General features: G+C 40.2%; 2 protein-coding genes across 2 annotated transcripts in view; one reads left to right on the top strand and one right to left on the bottom strand.

Annotated features, from left to right (window-relative positions):
• Nucleotides 1–760: 760 nt before the first annotated feature.
• Nucleotides 761–4,402, top strand: LOC137293485 (sterile alpha motif domain-containing protein 15-like). The gene is made up of 3 exons (XM_067824053.1): nt 761–889; nt 3,022–3,120; nt 4,226–4,402. Exons 1-3 carry the CDS (start codon nt 761–763, stop codon nt 4,400–4,402), a joined length of 405 nt encoding a protein of 134 aa, XP_067680154.1.
• A 790-nt stretch (nt 4,403–5,192) lies between these two features.
• LOC137293430 (arginase-1-like) overlaps nt 5,193–24,436 on the bottom strand; it is a 28,321-nt gene continuing 9,077 nt past the window's right edge. The window contains exons 2-10 of the mRNA XM_067823962.1: nt 21,680–21,912; nt 16,238–16,310; nt 14,279–14,385; nt 9,370–9,635; nt 8,112–8,168; nt 7,603–7,707; nt 7,214–7,290; nt 6,765–6,824; nt 5,193–6,322 (exon numbers count right to left, since the gene is read on the bottom strand). Coding sequence (XP_067680063.1) covers nt 6,162–6,322; nt 6,765–6,824; nt 7,214–7,290; nt 7,603–7,707; nt 8,112–8,168; nt 9,370–9,635; nt 14,279–14,385; nt 16,238–16,310; nt 21,680–21,748 — 975 coding nt within the window. The 5' untranslated portion in view covers nt 21,749–21,912 and the 3' untranslated portion in view covers nt 5,193–6,161. The remainder of the gene's footprint in view (nt 6,323–6,764; nt 6,825–7,213; nt 7,291–7,602; nt 7,708–8,111; nt 8,169–9,369; nt 9,636–14,278; nt 14,386–16,237; nt 16,311–21,679; nt 21,913–24,436) is intronic.

Genomic DNA, 24,436 nt, shown 5'->3' with positions numbered 1-24,436 from the left:
GGGGCGGGGCGACAAATAAGGGACATCACTCCAAATACGATCGTCTTCAACAACTATTTGTATTTTGCTGTTAGTGCGATTTCGGGATCGCCGCTGAACAGTTTAGCTCGCGCCCTTGATTCGTTTGTGTTCACTTCAGTTGTTTGGGGGGGGGGGGGGGGGGGGGGGGGGGGTGTTGTGTTTTTTTTTTTGTTGTTGCTGTTTTTGTTTTTGTTTTTTTTTTTGAATTTCGGTTTTTCTTGAAGAATTGTCGTCAGATAGTTTTAAATGATGCATCTATAATTTCAAAGCATGCACGTTGTTCTATTATATAATCCTTTAAATGACTTCATTTATTAATGAGATTTACAATTTGTTGTCTAGGATTTCGATTTGGTATGGTTACTACGTGCATATCTCAGGACTGCATTGAGATCCTTACGTGTCTTTGACGGAATTTAACGAAATCTTGCGAATGACGGATTGCACTGTTGTGGAGCCAGAAAGTAACAGTAAAATATTTTTCAAATATTGATCCTTACATGTTTTAAAGCATTTGCATTGTATGTCCATGTTCCTAAATGATATACTTCTGACAATGTTATAAAGGAAGAATATAATTCACACTAAAAGCAAAACATAATGGAATAAATAATTAATTTAATTTGAAAAATCAAACACGAAAATACTTCGGCCAAACATAGAATGTTTTTGCAAGTGTGACGTCATTGCATTTGATGACGTCACAATCAGCTACATTCCATGCGTACAGGTGGACGAGATGTACAGGTCGTACAACAATTATAAAGTTATAGAGTCTGACAGGAAGGCAAACATTGCTCCGTGTTTGTACTGGGATGTGGATACGGTAGCTGACTGGGTGGAGGAGATAGGCTTCCCTCTGTACAAGGTAAAACACGCACTAAGAAAACATGTGCAGCATTACATTATACACCGTATTGTCCGTATCCGTGATACAGATTTTTAGCTGTCTACAAAGTGAGTGAGTGAGTATGGTTTTAAACCGCACGATGCTATATCCTTGCAATGTAACGGACGTGGACGCCAGAAATGGGCTTCCCCATCAGTGTTCGAAATGACTGCCTGCCCGCTAGCAAAATGCAAGTTGACCTTTGGGCGGGTCTGTCCAAAGTCACTGATGCTGGCCTACATGGATAGTGATCATTTAGATTTCTTGAATCCTGACTTGATAATCGACAACATCGTCCTAACGCACTTTATTACAAATAACTATCTAAATCGTAAGGATTCTCCCAGTAATGATGACTGAAGTCCTTAAGATAATTTAGTATGAATATAAGTATTTTTTTTACAACTGAAACATTTATTGTGATGTTTTCTTAACTACACCAACTAATATGATTGTGGTTTAACAAACTTTAATACACGTTTTAGAGTCAATTTTTCATGTCATCATTTGAAATATGAGTTCTGCCAAAGAGTAGCTTGTGGACAATGTACGCCTGACTTGAGGAAAAATGTAGATGTAAATATAATACGCGACAACCTATTGTGTGGCTATAGTAGATATATCACTGCAGTTGAACTATTGTTTATGGTCGACAAGGAAATTCTGAGAAAAAGCAAAATGTATAGATGTAGTGCTTTTTTTCTTTTTTTTTTTTTCTTTTTTTTTTTGCTTTTTGTTGTTGTTGTTGTTCTTGTTGTTGTTTGTGTTTTTTCCCATTCAAATCAGTAGATACAAATACACAAAAATCTTATAATGCAACAGAGACAGGACTGAAGTTGATAAGGGAAGACATTATGCAAACTGGAAATACCATTTTTGATCAAATTTCATTATTATATTATTCCTATTAACAATACACTTTTCAATTTTGAAAATATCACCTAAAATTCTTAGAAATGTATCTAATGATTTCTTGGTCTTTTTAGTACTTGATACATAAATGTATTTTTTACCAGCAAGAAGTATATGGTTCATTAGGTCAGTTTTATTTCCGCTGGTTAAGACTGTATATTTTATCAGGGTAGTTTTGGAATTCTGATTAAAGTATATTTTGCAATTGCATGGTAACAAACTTTTCTGCTGAATTCTGCTGAATTCGGTGATAGTGCTCCTTTCTGGGGCAAAAGTTAAAAACCTGTTTGACACTCTCCTTCCACTTTGCTACATACGTGTACACGCCACAACATTTGACATAATCAGACATATTAATGAAGAATATTTTGCCATTGCGGTGGATATTGATGACTTTGTCTTCTTGTTTGAAAATGCATTAGTATTCTTGGAGTGTCCCATCAATGTCAAAGGCTCATGGTTAATAGTCGAAAACAGTTAATTTGTGAAATGAATACTTGAACTGTTCTCATATGCGCTGTTTTATTGCCTATAAAGTATCATGGATCATTCGGGCCAGTGTGGTGTCTGACATTTGGGGTCACTAACCCCACTGGTTAGTGACAGTTTGAGTCTATTTCTAACACTGTTCCCCGCGTGGGGAACACCGGGGTCCGATTTCTCGAAACAAACTTAAGTCTGAGTTTTGACTTAAGTTCAATTTTTTGCTCAAATCTGGGAAAACACAGGTACATGCATTTTCCAGAATGGACGGAAATCGGTATCAAACTCAAACTTAGTAGACAATCTGAATTTTGTGGACAGGTTTCTTTAGTGGTTTGAACATTTTTATTTAAAAAAAATGCAGCTGAGTTAAAAATTCCGCTGTTTCAAATTGTCAAACTCAGTTTAAGATTTGAGTAAAAACTTAAGTTTGTTTCGAGAAATTGGGGCCGGGTTAAGTACTAGCCCCCTGGATACAAAACAAGCGTAAGAAATTGTTAAATTTATCTACTTTTTCAGTTTATCGACTGTCTGAATTCTAGATCAGAATTAATCCTAACCAATCTATGATGGTTTTAAAAGTCAGATCAACGAGCTGGTAAAAGCTTAGAGCAATGTATCACTCGGTCAGTGATAATGTTTTTACTTAAACAACTATCTCGCTCCTTTAGTTCGTGTATTATGTAACTTTATTGTTAATTTTCAATGTATTTCAGGAGTGTTTTCGCCGGAATTTCATCAACGGCCGTAAGCTGATCTGTGTGCACGCCTCCTCGCTGCCTAGGATGGGGGTAATGAAGTTTGATGACATCTTGGTCAGTGTTTTATGGAATACTGTTAGTGTCTAAAAACAATGTCATCTGGGTAGAAGAAAACTAAAGAATAATATTTTCAAACCCATGAAGATCCGGTTAGAACTGGTATTCAGCAACCCATGCATGCTTGTCGTAAGAGGCGACTAACTTGACGGCACGCTGACTTGACACATGTGACATCGTATACCAGTTGTGTAGTTTGGTGTTCATGCTATTGATCACTGGATTGCCTGCTTTGAAGGTGACCCATGAAGGTCCCCGTTGGAATATTGATAGTCAGAAACCCATACTGTTGATCACTGGATTGTCTGGTTCAGACTCGATTATTTACAGACCGCCGCCATACAGGTGGAAGATTGCCGAGTGTGGCGTAAAACTAAACTTACTCACTCACTCACTTAGTTGGAGGAGACATCGTCATTGAATTATCGCCTTCGGTGACTACTTTTTTATCGAGTCATCGACGCTGGTTCCGCGTCTTTTTTCGTAAGAACTGAAAATTTCAATAAATTCTGATACACACGTGTCGTCAGCTGGCCTTGTATATTCTATTTAAAGAAACAGGTTATTATACTGTGATACTAACGCCATGCACTAACGTCCTACGTCCTGACTTCATTGCGAGCACTTTTAAACACATGTAGTCAGTGGCCTTGTATATTCTATTTAAAGAAACAGGTTATTATACTGTGATACTAACGCCATGCACTAACGTCCTACGTCCTGACTTCATTGCAAGCACTTTTGAACACATGTAGTCGGTGACCTTGTATATTCTATTTAAAGAAACAGGTTATTATACTGTGATACTAACGCCATGCACTAACGTCCTACGTCCTGACTTCATTGCGAGCACTTTTAAACACATGTAGTCAGTGGCCTTGTATATACTACTTAAAGAAACCGGTTATTATATACTGAACAGCAAAGGAAACGCAAGTTTCGAGAAAAGAAAACTCATAAAAGTAAGCGTTAATGTTTATATCTTCTGTTTAAAGCTTGACCAAAAAGTTGCGTTTCTTTAACTGTTCAGTATACTATGAGAACCTGCTGTCACAACGTCATGCACAATGATCCAATAGATGCCATCACGTGGTTGCTTCAGTGTATCACGAAGAAGATCCGACAGCTGTTGGACATCGAGGCTGCCGGCACGAACCACTTCAGGACCCAGAAGGACCGTAAATACATGTACTTCCAGCAGAAGAAGCGCACTGGGCGGGTGGTGGACAATCTCTCATACAGAGTGTTCATGAAGAAGAATGACAAGATCTTCAGATAGACACATAATGAGAGCCCCGCCCACACGTTGTAGTAGTTTCTGAATAAAAGCGTAAACGTACTCGGCAGTCTGTATTTTCGTGTATTGATATATCCTACACGACAAGAGCAACCGATGTTGATTGTTTGAATAACATTCCACAAATTGGCGAATGTTGAATGAAGCATACGACGTTTTGTTAATTGCACAGAGGACGTTTCGGTGTACATACTTTCGCCGTCATAAAGTGAAAAGCAACGGTACTACCACTCTCTTTACACCTGAAAATTATCTAAGCCTGCATCCAGTTGCACACACTACTGAGTAATTACGACAATCTCTTATTTTACCGTTTGGAATGTTTGTTTTTCCTTTTGAACATATTGCATTGGTTCAGCGTAGCAATTACAACTATGAATACTGCCAATCAGCTACACCGCCGTGACAACCGAGCTTGCCATTGGCGACAAATATGTCGCTGTGAAGGTTTGTTTTTCACAGAATATGTAAGAACTCCTTCTATCCCTTTCAGAGTACCTATGCATCACTTGTGTTGCCAAGTTTAAGCGGTTTGATAATTTAAAAAGGGAAAGTGAGTTGTGATTAGTATTCTCAGCTTCCCGGCGTAGACACCTGACCTGAGCGGATAAAAATCCAACCAAGGGAGGTAATAAGTGGATGCATCCAGGGTATAGTGGTGACTTATGGGAACGTATACCCTGCAGATATCGAGAATGAGGTACTGTCCATGTGTTCAGCAATGAATCAACCAACATGCCGTGTATACGCGGCATAAAAGAAAAAAATACAATTAAAAATTCAAAGTTTTATTTAAATAAAATTATATCCATGCAGTTGGTTTTAATTAGAACATAATTAAGACACATATGTACATATTTCCAGTGTATATCCTACGTGAGATATAAGGTCCTGCTATATTCCATGTAGGTAGGTCACCTCGGTTTGTAACACCGATCTATGGGCATTGCTCGCATCCCGCAATTCGAGATTGAAAGACAATCTGATTGTAACAAACACATAAAATCAAGATGCAAAAACATTAAAAACACATGCATAACTTTCAGAATAATAAATAAATAACAATGCCAAATTAAATACAATCAATCCAAGATCAGCTAATGAGGTGATAAGTGAAAATATCATCGACGTACGTAAACGCAGCTAAAGGGATTTACGAGTCGAGCTCATCGGTTAAATATAAAAACCATGGCGAATACTGATTAGCAAGGAAAGGTTTAATACTACTTTCATTCATATTTGCTTATCTCAAGATGGTAAACAAACTGTTGTGTTGCATAAAATCCGGCATAGTATCGCTCAACCCACGCGTCCATTCGTGACCACTTCGTGTTATTCCGTGAGGTTCACAGAAAGGGCCGAGTGGTGACGGAAGCTCCACATTATCTACACAACATGCAGACGATCTTTCCAGGAACCACCACAGATCTAAAGCTGGTTAATACAAGGATAAGAGAGAGGGCCTTCCTTTCAACAAAACCCGTGGGACGAAGCATTCACCTCAATGACTGAAACTACAAAGTGTTGTGTTCTGTTCCGTTTTTTAAATAATGACGTTTTTCATAAATAAAAACGGAAAGTGAATCGTCACTCAAGGGGAACCAAAGAGATGGGGACTTGCCAATGGTGGAAATTTGCATGATGCTTCCAGTGGAATGTCTGTCGTGGCTATGTGTTCTTGAATGGCATGTGTGTATGGCATATTGAATATGATGACGTTGATCAAGGCTTAACAACGCCATCAAGGCTCTGGCAGGGTGTATCCGCGAGGAACATTGCCACATCTCTTGGTGCCGTAGAACCGTGACATGACTTCAACAGTATTCTTCACTGTTCGTTGCTGATCTTCCTTGCTTCCAAGCAACGTGTTGACTTCAACACAGTCCAGCACGCTAAGTCGACCTGTAACACGAGAGCGTAATCCCCCAAATAACATGTGTAACAGGTGTGCATGAGGTATAAAATGAACACTTAATACCGAAAATCTCCATACATCTGTAAAGTCCAAGCACAGGCAAACTGTAGCGCAAGTGGGGTTGCGCAACGTAGAGAAAATGCCTGTGGTCCAAGTAACCGCCTGACGTCACAGGGCACTAAGTTTGTGTATGTTTCACAAATATTGTCATAGAGCATTGTGACGTGTGTATAGTTTGTCGTGCTGAATTCTAAAGGAATGCCAAGCCCAAATCCAAGCCCAATCTCTCAAAAGTGTCCGGATAAGCAAATGTCCGGAATATTATAGGTTGTCTGTATTACCGTATGTGTAACGTTTCAAATGGCAGCCCCAGTAGTAATCTCAAAGAAACTGAACAAGGTGTATTTTGTACAAATGATGCTGTCTCACCTGTCTCTGCGATCTCTTCCGCTATGTAGTACGCCTCCCTGAGCGACAGACCGCCCGGCACTGTAACATAATGTTATTGTAGATTTTAGCAACCGTGTTTGACGCCGGTCACTCAGTGACTAGCAGACTAGCAGAAGGAAACGAACACGCATTTAGCAGCATTCAAGCAATAACACGGCGGGGGAAACCAGAAATGGGCCTTACACGTTGTACCCATGTGGAGAATCGAACCCGAGTCTTCAGCGGGACGAGCGAACGCTTTAACCACTAACTATTGATTATGAGTTTGGTCAGAAAGCCTGTCAAGAGCTCTTTTACTATGTGTAAAGATGTCGCTTGCAGGGTTCAATAACGAATGTAAAATTTTAGTCAAATAACAGAACTGTCAATATCCTCAAGATACGCATCATACTGAAATACAAACACCATGAATGCGACTGGCGACCTACCCGGAGTCCCCGTGGAAGGGATTATGCTGGGGTCAATGGCATCAACATCAAAGCTGACATGGATCGGGCGAATCCCACTGAAACAAACGTTTTCATGCATAAGCAGTTTGAATCATCTGGCAATGAGGTCCAGTGTTTTTTGCTTCGAAACTTAATTAGACGAAGAATCAAGTTCACACAAGTATTTTTAACATGCGTGAAAAGGAAGTATGTTTTAAGGGCACATTTACACGGCGAGGGACACCAGAATGTCACGGCTTAGATCCGGGCTCGATTCCTGACATGATAAATGTGTGAAACTCATTTCTGTTGTCCCTTGCCGTGATATTGCTGGAATACTGCAACATGCGGTGTAAAGCACACTCACTCACACGAGGGACACCACTCACCTTGGGTCCAACGCCTTCAACGCCCTGTCAACAACTGCTGCAATGCCGTACTTGTCCACCTCATGCATGGAGAAACAATGGATGCCCAGCTTGTCAATTATCGCCCTGAAATTCGCATCAATGTATTCCGTAAAGTACTACTGGCAAACAAGGATAAGTTAGACCGGCGCAGAAAATGGACTGCACGGCAATAAGCAAACCCATTTGATTTGTGAAAGGGAGAGCAGATTAGGCTAGTGCACGTGCAATACATGACTATTCATTCCGCATCCAGCTGCTCATAAGCCTCTTACACGGTCGGTGTAGCAAGTCAGTAATATTCGGACAGCCTCAATCCCACAATGGAAAGCGCCAGTGGGCGGCACTCATACATGCTAATACGGGCCAGTTGTCAGGTCGGTACTCAACTTATCCATGTTTGCCAGTAGTTTGCCCATGGCAAAATTGAACAATCTGTTTTAACAGGTGCTCGCATATTAGGTTAAGTTGTTGATAAAGTGGAGACTCACTTTTCTCCCCCGTCTACATCTCTCAGACCAATGTACGCTATATCCTTAGCTGCCAAGCTGAAAGGTAAGTGCATGAATACATTACTCACATTATTGTTTCATTTACGCAAATAATACGTAAATATCCAACAAAGTATTACATGGTATCTTAATTAATCGTAATTGGTAAAAACCAGAGTTTCTTCACAAGTGAGTATATACCGGAACGTTCGTCTGGTGGTGATTCGGGTTAAAATTTGTCTTCAAAAACATCATGCTTGTGAGAGACGACTAACGTATGGACCGATGCTCATGTTGTCGATCATTGGATTGTCTGGTTCGGTCGTCATGTGGCTTGAATCACGAAGTTAAACTGCCGAATCCTAATTCAATTCAACTGGGAGAGTCTTTATGATTCTTAAAGATTTTTAATGAATAACAATTTCTTTATTACATATGATGGGACGTTTCGGTATGGATCCTTATGCCGTTGTCAAGCAAGAGTGAAGTAATACAGCACAGAACAGACTTATATACATACATCAAAGGGATTAACAACAGCAATGGATGGTAGTAATGATGTGACAATAAGAGGAAGTCGATGGTAACTGTAGCCGAAACAAAGTATACATGGCTGATAGTGTAATTAGTAGTGATGGCAGTTGTGCTCTAATCTGTTGTTTTTATCAGTTCATTGTATGCAGTTGGGATGAGATATCCCTGATCTCTGTTGATTGAGGGCCCCGTTTATTACTAACCAACTTCTAATAATGCCAGTCAAACAAATCAATTCAAATGCTATCACCATTTAGATATCTTGGTTAGTGTCTTCGTTTGTTGCTTAATGCCTCACTCGGCAATATTACAGCTATATGGCGTCTGCAAATCGAAATTGAACCCCGACAATCAAGTGATCAATGGCATGAGCATCTACATACACAATCAAGGTACGTTGACATGTGTCAGCCATAACAGCGAGCCTAACTTATCGATCCCGTCTGTCGCTTCTTACAATTGTGGGTTGCTGCAGATCGATCATGGGAGTAAGATGGCGTTTTTGTGAGTGAATTAGTTTAGTTTTACGCCGCTTATAGCAATATTTCAGCAATATACATGACGGGGGACACCAGCAATGGATTTCACACATTGTACCCATGTGGGGATCGAACCGGGGCCTTCAATGTGACAGTCGAATACTTTAACCACAAGATGTAGACGGCTCCACTCGACCTTTTCCTGAGACATACCGCCATGATCAAGATATAAATGTTCTACTCACCTCGGTTTCATCCACTCGAACCCAGGCACATTGGGCATATATTGCTCGAGTTCTTTGACCATGAAGGAGAGGGGCATACCATGCACGTTGCCGCTAGGTGATGTGAGGGGGGTGTTGATATCGGCATGAGCGTCTATCCACAACACCACGAGATCGGGTTCAGCTTTGAGGTGTCCCTGGATGGAACCCATAGCGATGCTGTGGTCCCCACCAAGTACCAGGCACCCCTGCTGTTGTCGAAGAACCTTCTCAACGGCCTCACATAGCTGTAAGATGAATATGAAGATTTTTTGTGATTTTCAGGATTGTACTTAATTGCACTTCCTGATATGTGTATTTTCGATTATAATGACGATGGTGAGTGAATATGGTCTTACTCCGTTTTCAGCAATATTCCAGCAATATCACGACTGGGGACACTGTACCCATGTGGGGTATCGACCTCAAGTCTTAGCCCTGACGAGCGAATGTTCCATTGCAATATTGTTAAAGCTTAAGTGGCTCGATGGCATCTTGCCTTTAAATAGTGAGTAGGTTGGTAGTGAAGTGGGTAAGTTAGTGAATCAGAGAGTAAGTGAGTGAGTGTCTTGAACATAAAACGGCCTAACACAAGAGCGCAGCATACAATGACACCTCTCCGCAATATTTAAGAATGTTGATGTGGGAGGCCTTCCCTATGCAGCCATAATAACTAGGAAAAGCAAACTTGAAAATGTAGAGCCGTACATTGCCAAGATCTAACAGTGAGTTTAGGACACGTCATATCTTTACATTGCGGAGACCAAAAGTGAATTTAGGACATGCCAGATCTGTACATTGCTGAGCTCTAACAGTGAGTTTAGGGCATGCCAGATCTGTACATTGCTGAGATCTAGCGGTGAGTTTAGGACATGCCAGATCTGTACATTGCTGAGATCTAACAGTGAGTTTAGGACATGCCAGATCTGTACATTGGTGATATCTAACAGTGAAATTAGGACATGCCAGATCTGGGTACAATTACAGAGTACCGGATACCTTGTGTCACGTCACCCCAACCCTAACGCAAACCCTAAATCTTACCCTAACCTAAACCTTACCCAAACCCTAACCCTAACCCCAAACCGAATCCTAACCCCATTCCCAGCCCTAAGCAAATGCAAACTTACTTACTTCAAAGATGGCAGGAGGTGTCTGGTATTCTGTAATCTATGAATGAAGATTTTTATGGATATCAACTTCTTTATTATGAGAACACAACGTTTCGGAGTTAATGCTTACCTCTTCATCAGGTGAGTAAGCATTAACTCCGAAACGTTGTGTTCTCATAATAAAGAAGTTGATATCCATAAAAATCTTCAATCTTATGTATTTCACTTCTAAATGCCCTTCAAAGACTTCTGTAATCTAGCCCAGATCTGTACATTGCTGAGATCTAACAGTGAATTTAGAACCTTTGACTTTGTAGCCTTTTCGTGAACTCCAAGTCTCCATCTATGCATGTGATTGCTACAGGTTTTCTATTTGATGTCAATGTGCCTAGCAAACGTCTATACGATGCTTTATAATAAAAAAATGTCCCGACGTATAAAATGAAAGACAATGTTCCTTGAGGGAAAACGTTTGAGTAGCCGTGATAATTTTGTAATTGTTTAATTCATTGACACTAGGATAGCCAAGTGGTTAAAAAGTTCTCTCGTCACGCCGAAGGCCCAGGTTCGATTCACTACTTATATACCCCCACATGTGTAAAGTGTGTGAAGCCCAGTATTGGTGTTCCCCTGCATGTTGTTTCTGTAATATTTACAGGGGCAGTGGAGTAGCCTAGTGGTTAAAGAGTTCACTCGTCACACGGAAGACCCAGGTTCGATATCGGGCACTTATGGCGACCAAATTTCACAATCAGGAATGATATAGCTTTGATCTGCCATCAGGACTACATTGCAGAGGCTATTTTAAGATAAATCATATAATTTCTGTCGTGGCAATATTTTAACCGATAACCGGAGGTTTTAATTTGAAAACACTAGTTTGGATTGACCGATTTTCGTCACAGCATTAGTTTTGCAATACACTGACCATGATCTAAAATTGTGGACAGTAATATTATGTGCTCATCGCCAAAATATTTTGGTAAGGTCAGAGGTCAGTTTTAATAGAAAGTTCGTTTGATAAAAAAAATATATTTTTTTTGTTAAAATTCATACATTAAAGGTGATTTTTCTAAAATTATGGGGTTTTTTAAATTAAACTATACCGTTTAAAGATCACATATACGTTTGATTGGTATTGTATTCATGAAAAAAACATGACACGGAAACACAATGTGATACTTTGTGTTTAGGTCAGCAAAAAACTATATGTCCGTTCAACGGTAACAGCTTCATTTGTTACATAGCAGAGGCAGGACAGACAGCTTTTTGAAAAAAGGGGGGATGCACACTATTGAGAAAAGGGGGTGCACTCTTTATTTCTGTCCGAGTGGCCATTCAACAAAATTTCTTGACAAAGGGAGGGGGCGGGGTTGCAGGCCTCAATTTTTGTAATATCTAATGATATTCACAAACGGCTTACACATAACATGATCATGACACTATGAACATCGATCTTTGCAAATGGGATACGTTGACATGCATAAAACAAGGAAGTGAGAACGACCACACAGTCACATTAGTTCCCTCTTGCGACAAGATGGTTTGCTGAAGCTCACTTTTGATCGTTTCACATATCCAACATATATGTGATTGTGTGAGAATGGATAATGAATGTGTGTATATTCAATCTCAAGATATGGATAGTAGGTCATCCAGTTGACAACGTAATGTTCGTCGCCACTATCAACAGATGCATATAGGTCGTGTATCAGAGACAGGATTGTCAAGTTACATTTAATCTCTGTCAGCTATTCAATACACGCACAGACGTTCTACTGTCGTTGCCATATGTGATGCTTCACAATTGAATTTTGCACTGAAAACCTTAAAAAAGTCGCACGTACATATTGACAGTTGTGGGTGAACTTGCCTAGATGGATATTACCAATCCAACTGTCGGTCATTTTCCCAATTGTCAGTCAAGCAAAGAGTTAATGAATTGATAATAGTTATTGAATCATTGAACTGGCTCACGTTGATAAACGTCAACAATACAACGTCAACTCTATGGTATTGACAGACCTCGCCCTGATGAGCACTACCACGCCGGCTGTGGTCAACTGCGTTATTACAACAGACATTGTGAAGTCACCAGCTGTAATCAGTAAAACGTGTCTTCCATGAAGGTATTCTTCTGCTTGCCCAAATCTATATATTTATTTCCCAAAACACAAATACTAACATTACTAGGAGACTAGGTTAAATATAAAAGTGAAATGTTTCTCGGGCATCGACGTGTCACTTTTATTTGTGAACGTAACAAATTTTTATTGCCATTTAAAAAAATAATTTGGACTTCGCCGCGTCCCGATCATCCATTTGTCCCCTATAAGAATGGGTGTCTGTAAGAGCAAGTGTGACTAAATCTACAAATCTTGCTGGTAATACAATTAATATAAAAGACACTGATGTGAGAAGTATTGTATTTTACAAAGGAAAGATGCAGTTGAAAATATGTATAAAATACCGTCCACTATTAGTTAAACGGTGTTTTGAAACGGTGTACGAGACTATAAGACCCTTGTAAATTCCGTATTTTCTGAGGCGCAAGGGTGTACGGGACTGTAAGACCTTTGTAAATTCCGTCTCACAGTCCCGTACACAGTTTCACAACACCGCGTGGCGAATTTATTACCTTTATGATCTTTTGATTTAGCATACCTTTAAAGAATAACATTCAACCTTCGGCAGAACGCAAAACGTTTCCATGGTTTTTCCTGCGCGGTCATAAAGGGAGATAACTCGAGATGGCTTAGTTTATGATAAATAATACTGCGTCACATAACAGATTTGACGGGGTGTTCGGTTAGTACACCCTGGCAAATCTTGTACATGGTACATGTTTTTGTATACTTTGGTTATTGGTCAGTTAGAATTTGACAGATTCTTAAGGGTAATTAATACTTGCATCGTTTTGGTATGCGATATACATTCAGATTTGAGACAGCGCTTTATTCCAAATTTAGGGCGGTTGGTTAGCCTGGTGGATGAGGCGCTTACTCGTCACGCTGAAGACCCGGGTTCGATTCCCCACAAGGGTACAATGCCTGACGCCTATTCCTGGATATTGCTGGAATATTGCGAAGTGCGGCATGAAACCATCCTCACTCACTCACTCAAAATTTACTGACGATCCAAGTAAACCTCGTGTTCTCATTCCACTGCCAAACAAAATATGTCCTAACGTTGGTTTGTTTTGTCAATGTGCCTTGTTAAAAGGACAGCTGAGCAATCACTGCAAACCATTGTAAATACAGCCCATAAGCCTATTGCTTAGAATTCAGGAAAATGTTTTATGCCGCACTCAGCAATATCCCAGCTATACGGCATCCAGGAAAATAAAATGCAGCAATGCAATAACAAGAAAATGACGCCCACCAATGTTTTCAAGTTGATAGTGTCAGTGTTCTATGACTCCTAATATCGGGTGTGTGTGTATCGATTTTAACAGGTTAAGAAATGCGAAAATATACCCCACATGATTCAGTGATGTATAGATCTCGGAGACACAACTTAATACTGACGCATTACCCAACAAAACAATATACCATGTTATTATCTGCTAGCTACTACTGAAAAACAACCAACAACAACAACAAAACAAAAACCGCGGTGACACGTGATTGTTCATATGTTGCTGAAGATGTTGGACAAGCCCTCAATACTATCTAATACAAAACAACCTACCGTACTTACACGAAAAAATGGCTATACGTCTGATTGTCTTTAAATTATAAACGGCATTATAACAGTGTGTGTAATTTGGAAAGACATACCAGTTTGTTGGCTGTTCCCACGTTTTTGGGTCTTGAAACGTTTTTGATAGGTTCATCAGAGGCGATGTCCTCCACAGCTAGATCCCCGTGATCAACCACGTCGTTCCCTGTAACATAGTTGTGCCAGAGACAAAAAACGTAAATAAGTGACTGTTGGCAGTTAACTGTATCATAAAGTGAGTGTGAGTCAGTCAGTCACTCAGTGAGTGAGTGAGTGAGTGAGTGAGTGAGTGAGTCAGTGAGTCAGTGAGTCAGTGAGTCAGTGAGTGAGTCAGTGGGTGAGTATGGATTTACGCTGCTTTTAGTAATACCCCAGCAATATTATGGCGGGTGATACCATACTTGGGCTTCACACATTATACCCATGTGGAGAATCGAACCCCAGAAATGCTTTAACCAGTAGGTTAGCTCACTGGAAAATGAGACTATTGTACAGAATAACCAGAATGAAAAGACGTGTCAGAACTGTGGGAACAAAACCCGAAGGCATTCATGACATGATGAAAGTCACGAGCAGGGGTATGGTGATGACCAGGGGTATGGTGGTGACCAGGGGTGTAGTGGTGACTGGGTGTAGGGCTGACGAGGGGTATAGTGGTGACCAGGGACATAGTGGTAACGAGGAGTGTAGTGGTGACGAATGGTGTAGTGATGACGAGGGGTGTCGTAGTGACCAAAGGCATAGTGGTGACCAGGGCTATAGTGGTGACTGGGTGTAGGGCTGACGAGGGGTATAGTGGTGACGATGGGTATAGTTGTGACGAGGAGTGTAGTGGTGACGAATGGTGTAGTGATGACGAGGGGTGTCGTAGTGACCAAAGGCATAGTGGTGACCAGGGCTATAGTGGTGACTGGGTGTAGGGCTGACGAGGGGTATGGTGGTGACGAGGGGTGTAGTGACGACGGATGTAGTGGTGATACATACTTTTCTTTAAGTTTATACTCTCTTAACACACTCACTATATACTAGTATCGGGGAAACCAACTGCAGATGAATTACTAGTGGTTCATGCAGCAAACAGCTGAAAAGCGTATGCAAATATCGCACATGTAAACCACTGCGCGTTGGTGTAGAGTTTTGTTAGGAATTCGCCAGCTTTCACCGATTTGTTTTCATTTACTGAACTCATTACGAATTTATTTTACAATACACCAGCTCGTATATAAACAATACCTTTAAACAGTATCAATTATTTAGCCAAATCTAGTGTAGAACAGTTGATTGAAGTAAGTAGCTACAATTACAGTAGATTTCGAAACGTTTGATGGGAAGTACACATGATCAGGGCGAAGCAAGAACTGTTTAATGCTATAAAAGCTGAAGTCTTGTTGAAGATGAGCCAGACCTCTCTAATTAGCTAGTGGTAAACAAAATGTTTTGGTGGTGAATTGATGCAAGATATATGATGGGGAGGGGCATGGGTGATTGATATATATTTTGTTAGTGGAGAACTGTTTCTAGACAGATGTCGCGTTAGTGCTAGGTAGATATCGTGTTGGTGACGAGTAGGTGACAGATAAATGACATGTTAGTGATGAGTTCGTGCTTTATAGATGGCGTGATGGTGCTGACTTGCCTCTTTTAAGATGTATTGTAGATGGTAGGTGGATGCCGTGACGAGTTGGTGCCACAGAGACGTTGTGTTGGTGACGAGTAGGTGACAGATAGATGACATGTTAGTGACGAGTTGGTGCCAGAGAGACGTAGTGTTGGTGACGAGTAGGTGACAGATAGATGACATGTTAGTGACGAGTGGGTGCCAGAGAGACGTAGTGTTGGTGACGAGTAGGTGACAGATAGATGACATGTTAGTGACGAGTTGGTGCCAGAGGGACGTAGTGTTGGTGACGAGTAGGTGACAGATAGATGACATGTTAGTGACGAGTGGGTGCCAGAGAGACGAATTTTGGGTGATTAGTAGCAATTATCCCAACGGATGATATAAAAACAAGCATCACCTGCTTCAGTCATCTTTTCCAGCATCCCCGCTTGACGGATGAGTTTCGGCGCCAGCTGTGTCCCCGCCTTCGGCTGCACAAAACACTCATGTACAGTCTGCATATATGATAACCTTACTTCTCACATTCCCATTCAGTACATGTATTAAGGCCACAATGTTGTTTGTGTATTAATTGTTTAACGCCTTCCTCAACAATATACCACCTGTATGACGGGTCTGTCAATAATCGAATCTGGCAATCCAGTGATTGACATCATGACCATTGCGTAAAATGTTTTAAAGAACAAACCAAAACGCCGGCAAACCTACTTGAAACATGATCAGGGATTCGAACCCAAGACACTGGATTCCCGGTACTCCTAAGGGGCGCAACTCCGGGGGCACATGAAATACCATCGAGTACAGAGCCAGCCTGCTATAGACATTGCCAAATATTTTGTTGAATTTATATGTTATATTTTGAATGTTAAATATAACACTCTTTCAACCGTATCAATGATAATTCTGTTTTTTATGTAAATTCGGATCTGTCTAAATGCTTCGAGGACTGTCCTCGATAGTGTGCTTCCACATAGGTTTGCAGAAACCTGCCTTGATTTGAAAACATCGGTTCATAATACAATTGTTAAAAACAGTTTTGTTATTTATTGGTTTCACACTGAGATTTACGTCTAGAGATTTAAGGGGGAAAACTTACTGTTTCAGTGGCAGTAACACAGTCTCAGATCCAGGGAACTCGTAATGTAAACCCATTACTAGTCACAACGCCATAGGTCAGTGTATGAAACTCCTATAAAAATATAGGAAGTCCACCGGGCTGATAACTGAAAAATGTTACTGCCTCTGTGAACATGTAACCAGCCCTGTATTGAAAATAGGAAACGGAGGTAAGGTGTTAAAATACTCTTGTCTAAGAAATACTTATAGTGAGGTAAACTTAAACATGTGCAAAAGCAAATTTTACAAAGCATAACTTGGTGGTCCTGTTGATTCATTAGTTTCACTGTCATGTGAATGAGACGGACAAAGTCAGAATGGTCAGTTTCTTTGGCAAGAATGGTCTCTACATGTTCTTCCTGCAATTAGCACGTGGGATTTGTAACGCTCCTTGTGAAAGTAAACATGCGCAACAGCAAATTCAACAAAAACGACTTGGTCACTGAAAGCATTCTTTAGACCAATTGCCTTTAGTTTTAGATAAAAGAGTAGGCTGATCAGTGGAATTTACGGTTTGATTGATCATGAACTATACGTACAGACGTCTAGTTACCATTATTATAAACTATTTTCAAAGTATCACCCATGGTCAAAGTCATGGTAAAATACATACCTATGGAAAATGGATTGGCCCACAGGGCTGGCTATACAATAAAGTAAGCCAAGTATCTTCAGTAACCAAGTTTTTCGTAAAAGGCGATTAAGGGGATTGGGTGGTCAGGCTCACTTACGTGGTTGACACGTGACATCGAATCCAACTTGCTAAAATGGATGCTCATGCTGTTGGTCACTGAATGTGTCTGGTCCAGACTCGATTATTTAGAGACCGCCACCATATAGTTGAGTGCGGTGTAAAACTAAACTCACTCAAAACACGATAGACAACGAAACAAATTTGAGGACACTAAATGGAAGAGGTTGTATAAAACGGGAATGTATCGAGTTACCAATTCCATGAATACATAATACCACTTATCAAGTGGTCAAATGTAACATATGTTATGTATGTGATCACTCTTTCTCTGTCTATGAATCCCGGATGGGACTTAACCTGAAAAGGAATTACAAAATGCAATCCCAAATATGACATATGTTACATCTGACCTTTTCACAAAGAGCTTGTATGTGTCTATAACTTGTGCGCGTGGTGGCCTTGCACTTGACTTAGGCATACACAAAGTATACAACCCATCAAAAGATTCGACACAATTAAAGCACTATGTTATCCGAACAATAGCTAGCTATAACCAATTTTGTTTACTATGTAAACTCATTACCTGTTGATTCAGTAATCCGGTGCTTCACTCTCCGTATCCGAACGTTAATCAGCGGTAACAGATTAGCTAATTACACATAGTTTTGCTTCATTAATCCGGCGGTACATCAAAAAGGTTGGGATAATCCCTTTACACCATGAGCCCTATTCAGTGGTAATTGTTAAGTGACACTTGAAGTTGAAGATGTCGTTAGTTTGTGATTTTGATCAATTAGTAGGTCTCACTTTTGGTTAGTTGGAGTAATACCTGCCATGCTTACTTCCTGTATAAAACACTGATCGTATCAAAATGAGATCACCTGACGCTTGTCAGTCATAATGGCAAGTCCCGCCCCAAGGCGTAAAAGATGTGAAATTACTGCAGCACAATAAAAGAAGAAAACCCTAAAGCCAATTTTGATCTTATGTGTAAACATTTTGGTCAAGAATTAGGACACTCTATCGGCAAGGGCACAATTTCGGACATCGGATATGTTTTGTGATTGGCTATGATCATTTGACAGACAGATGCAATCACGTGGTTGACACGTGATCTTACTTCGTAACAATGCTGCCAGTCACAAGTATGCCAATGTCAAACTGACCAATGTCAACTGAAAGTTGATTTCTTGCCCCCAAACACCACATTGCACATTCAGCCAACTTGTATACGTTCGTATGTTTTTGTATTGCCATGTCAAAGGGAAGTAACCCTACTGTAGTTGTGTTCATAAAAGTTCGTTTCAGTAGTCCGTACGTTTGACTATCCGAAAGTTTTTGATGAAAAACAGAAGTGTTCGGATTAACGCGGCCTGACTGTATATGCATATGTTTACAGCTAACATAATTTTCCCACTAACTTGGGGGAACCAGTTGCAAACCTTACGCAGAGTAATTGCACGAGGATAATTCAACAAATTGCTGACAACTTCGCGTATATGAACAGCCGTGTTCTGGTATAAAGTTTTGTGAAGAGTCGGCCATTTTTCAGCGAGTTTCATTATTCATTGAACGCATAATAATGATCCTTTCAACGTTACGAATTTGTTTTACAATACATCAGTTTCTATGAAAACAGTACATTTAAACAGTATAGATTAGTTTTGCAAATTATTGTTTAGAGCAGTTGACTGAAGTAAGTTCCTCTGTTTCACTAGTGAGTCCAAACTGTTGATGGGTAGTATGTATCATCTAGACTACCAGTTGTCACTCTTTCGTGTTTTGGAAGCCGGCATAGCTATGTGGATAAGATCGCTGACTTTGCATGCTGGGTTCGAATCCCGGATGGGACATAACACTAAAACGTAAGAGAACGCGTACTTCACTGATAAAGTCAATAATTCCAATAAAACATATGTTTATATTATTATCATGTTTAACAGATTAAGACAGTAATGCAGCAGACATGGTTTGGGTGATCCTGGCACAGTCAGGCTGGTATGTATCATCATCAGCTCAGGGCCTTCGCCCTCTCTACGCCAGCCCAGACAGCGGATGGGACTTCTCCCAGGAAACCCTGCCTAGTCGAACCCACTAAGAACTTTCCGGAGAATATGAAGGCTCCCCAACACTGCAGCCTTCTGCATTACCCAGATTGTCAGAAGGGCTTAGCTCCCGGTGGAGAACCCGTACACTCTATTGATCTGCGCCAAGAGATCAGGAGATACCAAACCAAGGGCACCGAGAACAATGGGAAGCCTGACGACAGTGTACTTGGGATGGAAGCGAGACATTTCAAAGGCGAGGTCTGCATATTTATCATGCTTTTCCTGAATCTTGCCGCCAATCACATTGCTGTCAAAAGAGACAGAAAATTCAATGATATAAATAAATTCACTGGCTTTATCAAAAGGACAAGATCAGGTTTGTTGGCTGGAATTCGTCACAGGCGGTACATTGGCCTATTCCATGGAAGTTTAAAAGCATCATTTTCCATGACGCCCTGGACATGTTCAGGGGTCAGAGTCACTGCATGGCGGAGACGTAAGAGCAGCAAGCCATGTCATCATGGCATGGAGAGTGACTGGTCCAGCAAACAGGAGCTTCACATTTGAGACCAGCCGACTTCATCTAGACGAAGGAGTCGATTGGATTGCTGTTCTGTTCTACACACTGCATGTACACACAATGCAATGGCTTCTCAGGAAGGTTCTCCACAAAGGACCCCCTCTGAGCAGACGTGGTGAAAGACTTCACCTAGTTTACTCACATCGCTGTATTGTCCAGGAGTACATCAGCATCAGCAAAGTCAACTTCAATTTTCAGATTCTGTCCAACAACCTTGCTTTCATCGAGTCTTGACATGCATCACCAGAGGACCATCCGATAAATAAATGTGTAAAAACACACATTGAAATTCTATCATGGAGAGCCTCCACATTCATCAAACCCCGACCTCCAGAACTGATTGGCATATATAAACGATTAAAGAGAGGAACGAGGTGAAGGCCTGTTTTCAGACATGATCCTTCTGCTCAGGAGGTCAAAACTCTGTATGTCTTGTTTTGTCCAATCAACTATTCCAAAGGAATAGGAGAGGACTGGCACAGCAAAAGTATTGATGGCTTTGACTTTGTTTCTAGCATTAAGCTCTGAACTCCAGTACATCTCAAGTTGAGTCGGCCAGCAACACATTAAAGACTTGAGTAAATCATGTAGTCGCTGATGGAGGTCAATACACTGATGAGACTTCAGAATTCATTCGTAAGGGACTAAGGGACAGAGTCATGTGCTTTTTGTCAGTCCAGCAACATGGAGAGGTTGCGGTGATTTATCCTCTTCCAAAATCATTTTCTGTACAAGAAGTTGATCCTTGCACCCCAACATCCCCTTCTCGCCCTTCTACTCTCTGTAAATTATATCACTGGAAGAGCAGTAAGATGACACGAGGTCTGATGGTTTGTCAAACACCCTGTAAATGATGTGTATTGTGCATTCAAACATGTGATAGAGCGAAAGGGGTTTCTTAATCAGTCAAGTCTCCTTTTTTGGGAAGGAGTATCGTGCGACCTTTCCAAAACCACGGAGGAAGATCACCTGTGTTCACAAGAGAATTATAACAGTGAAGTAACGGTGTTTGGACACAGGAGAACAGTTTCCAGTACCGGTTTCAAATGCCTTTAGGCCCTGGAGCTGTATTAGATTTGGACCTTTTGATAACATTCTCCAGGCAATCTGGTGAGATGTAACAGACAAACGGCCTTGTTATTTTCTTATGCATTGTATGGTCGTAATCACGGTTTCATGGTGCCTGCAGGTTACGGTCCAGGTTACAAAGGAAACAATGCATTATAATGACAAAGCTAAGAGCGGAGATGGGAGCGGGTGATCGAACGAGAATATGCAAAATAACAACACATTTATGTCGTGTAAAGACTAAAAAGAAGTTTTTATCCATAAAACATGTCATACATGCAAATCCAATTCTTGTTTCTAGTGAAATAAATGTTTTCGAATCTCAACACATACCTGTCCTTTTGAGAAGGGCATCCCGACAACTCCAACCTTCATTTTACCGCCATTGGTACAGACAGGCATGTTTGTTGCTTGTAAAAATCCACCTAGAATCAGCTACCAACAGTTTTGTTTGATCCGGTTAAATAACCGCAGCGCCTCTTCAGTTTCTTCTCCCATTGGCTGAGAACACATGTTGCGTCAAAGGGGAGGGGTTACATATGCTAATGAGTCTGCAACAGATGTCCCTGAAAACCAAGCGTTAGTAAAGAGATAGGAAAAAGGACTACTTTATTCACCATAAATTCTAACATATTTGCATTTAGTAACGTTTAGATTATTTTACCATTGCACATTGGTAGCTGTCTATTGAATATAGTACGCACGAGGTGAATTGTTTCTTTCTATGTTTTAAATATTCTTAAACTCATTTTGGTGATGGTTTTGATTCTGGTATTTTTGGAAACGTAAGTAACTGTATAGGTAAGATGTTTCATGATGTGAATATCTTATTCCGTGATTATGCGACATGGAAAGCTGTGTATGCAAAGGGTTTAAAAAAAACTAACAAAGGGTAATGGTGTCAACAAAAGAAAGAACATTTGTACATGACGGGTCACACGTCATCTCTGTAGTGTAAGGATTAAATACGTCATTATTGTGGGAGAGGAATAAGAACACAATGACAGAAAACAACGAGTGAGATTTTTTTCAATAGTACCAAAATACAACTAATAATACAACTAATACAACAGCATCGCTGTAGGCGAATAGAGAGGGGTCTTCCCACCTACCCAACTCCTATTGCTTTAGCAGAAGAAACTGGGGTGTGATAATCCCCTTTAATTCATTATTTTGTTCCCCGTGGAATAGCATCCGGGACCAAAAGGGATAAAATACTACTACTTTTGACTCAATATTTGTCTATATATCTATTAATTGTGTATACAAGCTATCCATTTCTACAAATTATCCATTTATAAAACTTATTACACAACATCATATCACATGCGAAAGACAGACGTTTATTTCAGTCTCTCTACTTCTACATCTTATCGTGGAAGGAATGTACACGCATAAAAACAGCACCACACCTTTGAGGAGTTATAGGGGACTTTAAAACGGTTTCAAATACACTAAAAAAATAAACACTTTGATAGAACTCCTTAACAGGCTTTGGATGCAACAAAACAAATATCACTGACATGTAGAATGGTGACCTGTTTGTCTATATCTGACATCATCAACAAAACCAGGAATTTTACTATGCCATATATTCAGGAGGTCAGATCATCCCATTATGACTATATCCAGTTTGACTACTTCCGGTCTGAGTACTCATGAACATAAACATAAAATGGAGCACCCCCAACCGACACCCCCACCACCCAACCCCCCCCCTCTTGATAATGTACTGTACCTGTATAACTGATCACTCCCAGTTTGTCTATTCTTGGAACATCAATGTTATGGCGCTAGATGAATGTAGCAGAGTTACTTTGCAATATTACCATAGCATCTGTCTAAATGTGTCAAATATTGATATACATTGCTTCAGTTTAATACTCATACCAATGTTATCAAATTCTTATGTTATTGGGTGAAGCTGGTAGAAATATTTGGGTTACATCTGATGAACAGGTATCTTCCCATAAGACAGACCTCCCAAAAGACAGACCGCTGAAAACAACACATTTCATGGCTGGCTCCATAGGCTTAATTAAGCTGTACCCTTGATAATGATGGTATGTGCTCAGGTAAAAAGAAAAGTTAGGGATTGTGTAAAGTTGAAAGATTGATTTTTTAAAACACTATAAGTGGTTACCTTTGGAAGATGTTTCATTTTTTGACATCCATGTTTGCAGATAGATATATTTTAACTTACCTTTGATAACACTTTTAGGACAAAATATACTTTTCAAATTTTAGATTTCCAGATGAAAGTCAATCAGAGATCGTCGAAAATTCTCTGAAGATAGATTATCCATTTATGAGAGCAATTGCCAAACATATAATTCTTCAATATTAATTTATACATCACGAAGCAAAAACTTGACGATTTTCCTGTTAAAACGATGCAGGCAGGCATCTGCTGAGCGTGGTGAAAACTTTATTCATTAGTGACTCTGGTAGCGATGAGTCAGCAAAAGGATTAGAAATATATTTTGAGAATGGCACAAGAGATATGAGTTTGTTGTTAGAATACTCTGTATGGTGTCCTCGCATTAGTTATACGTTCCACTAGTCATACGGGTTTACACAACTTACGGTATGCTTGGATGCACCAACAACTACCTTTGTAATACCTTTGAAATAAAATGGAATGATCCATGAAACAAAAATACAGCTTTACATCTATGAACTTTAATGACCTGCTGTCAGCAAGAATACATACTAACATCTTGTAACCACTAGACACAATCTGTAAATGTTTAACAATATATTTTATAATATGTCTTATCTTTGCAGTTATAGTGCTTTGAACAGAGACACTTTAAGCACTTTAAACACCAGACACCTGCATTCTTATTATAACTTATATAAATTTACAGTTCGCTACTCGCCATTAAAGGTCAGTTGGGTCGAGGTAGCAGACAGCACCCATCAACTGAAGAGTGTTTTTTTCTCTCCTGCCTCAAGCCGGTCCTACAATCGGACAAGTCCTTGTCTTTTTCGCGATACACTCGCATTCTTCCCTGGATGGAAGCGCCGAAGTCGATTTGGCGCATATCTTTGCAGATTCAGACTGCTCACTCTGCTTGATCAGTTCAA

The sequence above is a fragment of the Haliotis asinina genome, chromosome 8 (genome assembly GCF_037392515.1).
Source record: "Haliotis asinina isolate JCU_RB_2024 chromosome 8, JCU_Hal_asi_v2, whole genome shotgun sequence".
NCBI lineage: Eukaryota > Metazoa > Mollusca > Gastropoda > Lepetellida > Haliotidae > Haliotis > Haliotis asinina.
The sequence above is the reverse complement of the archived record's forward strand: the minus strand, read 5'-3'. Positions and strand labels throughout refer to the sequence as shown.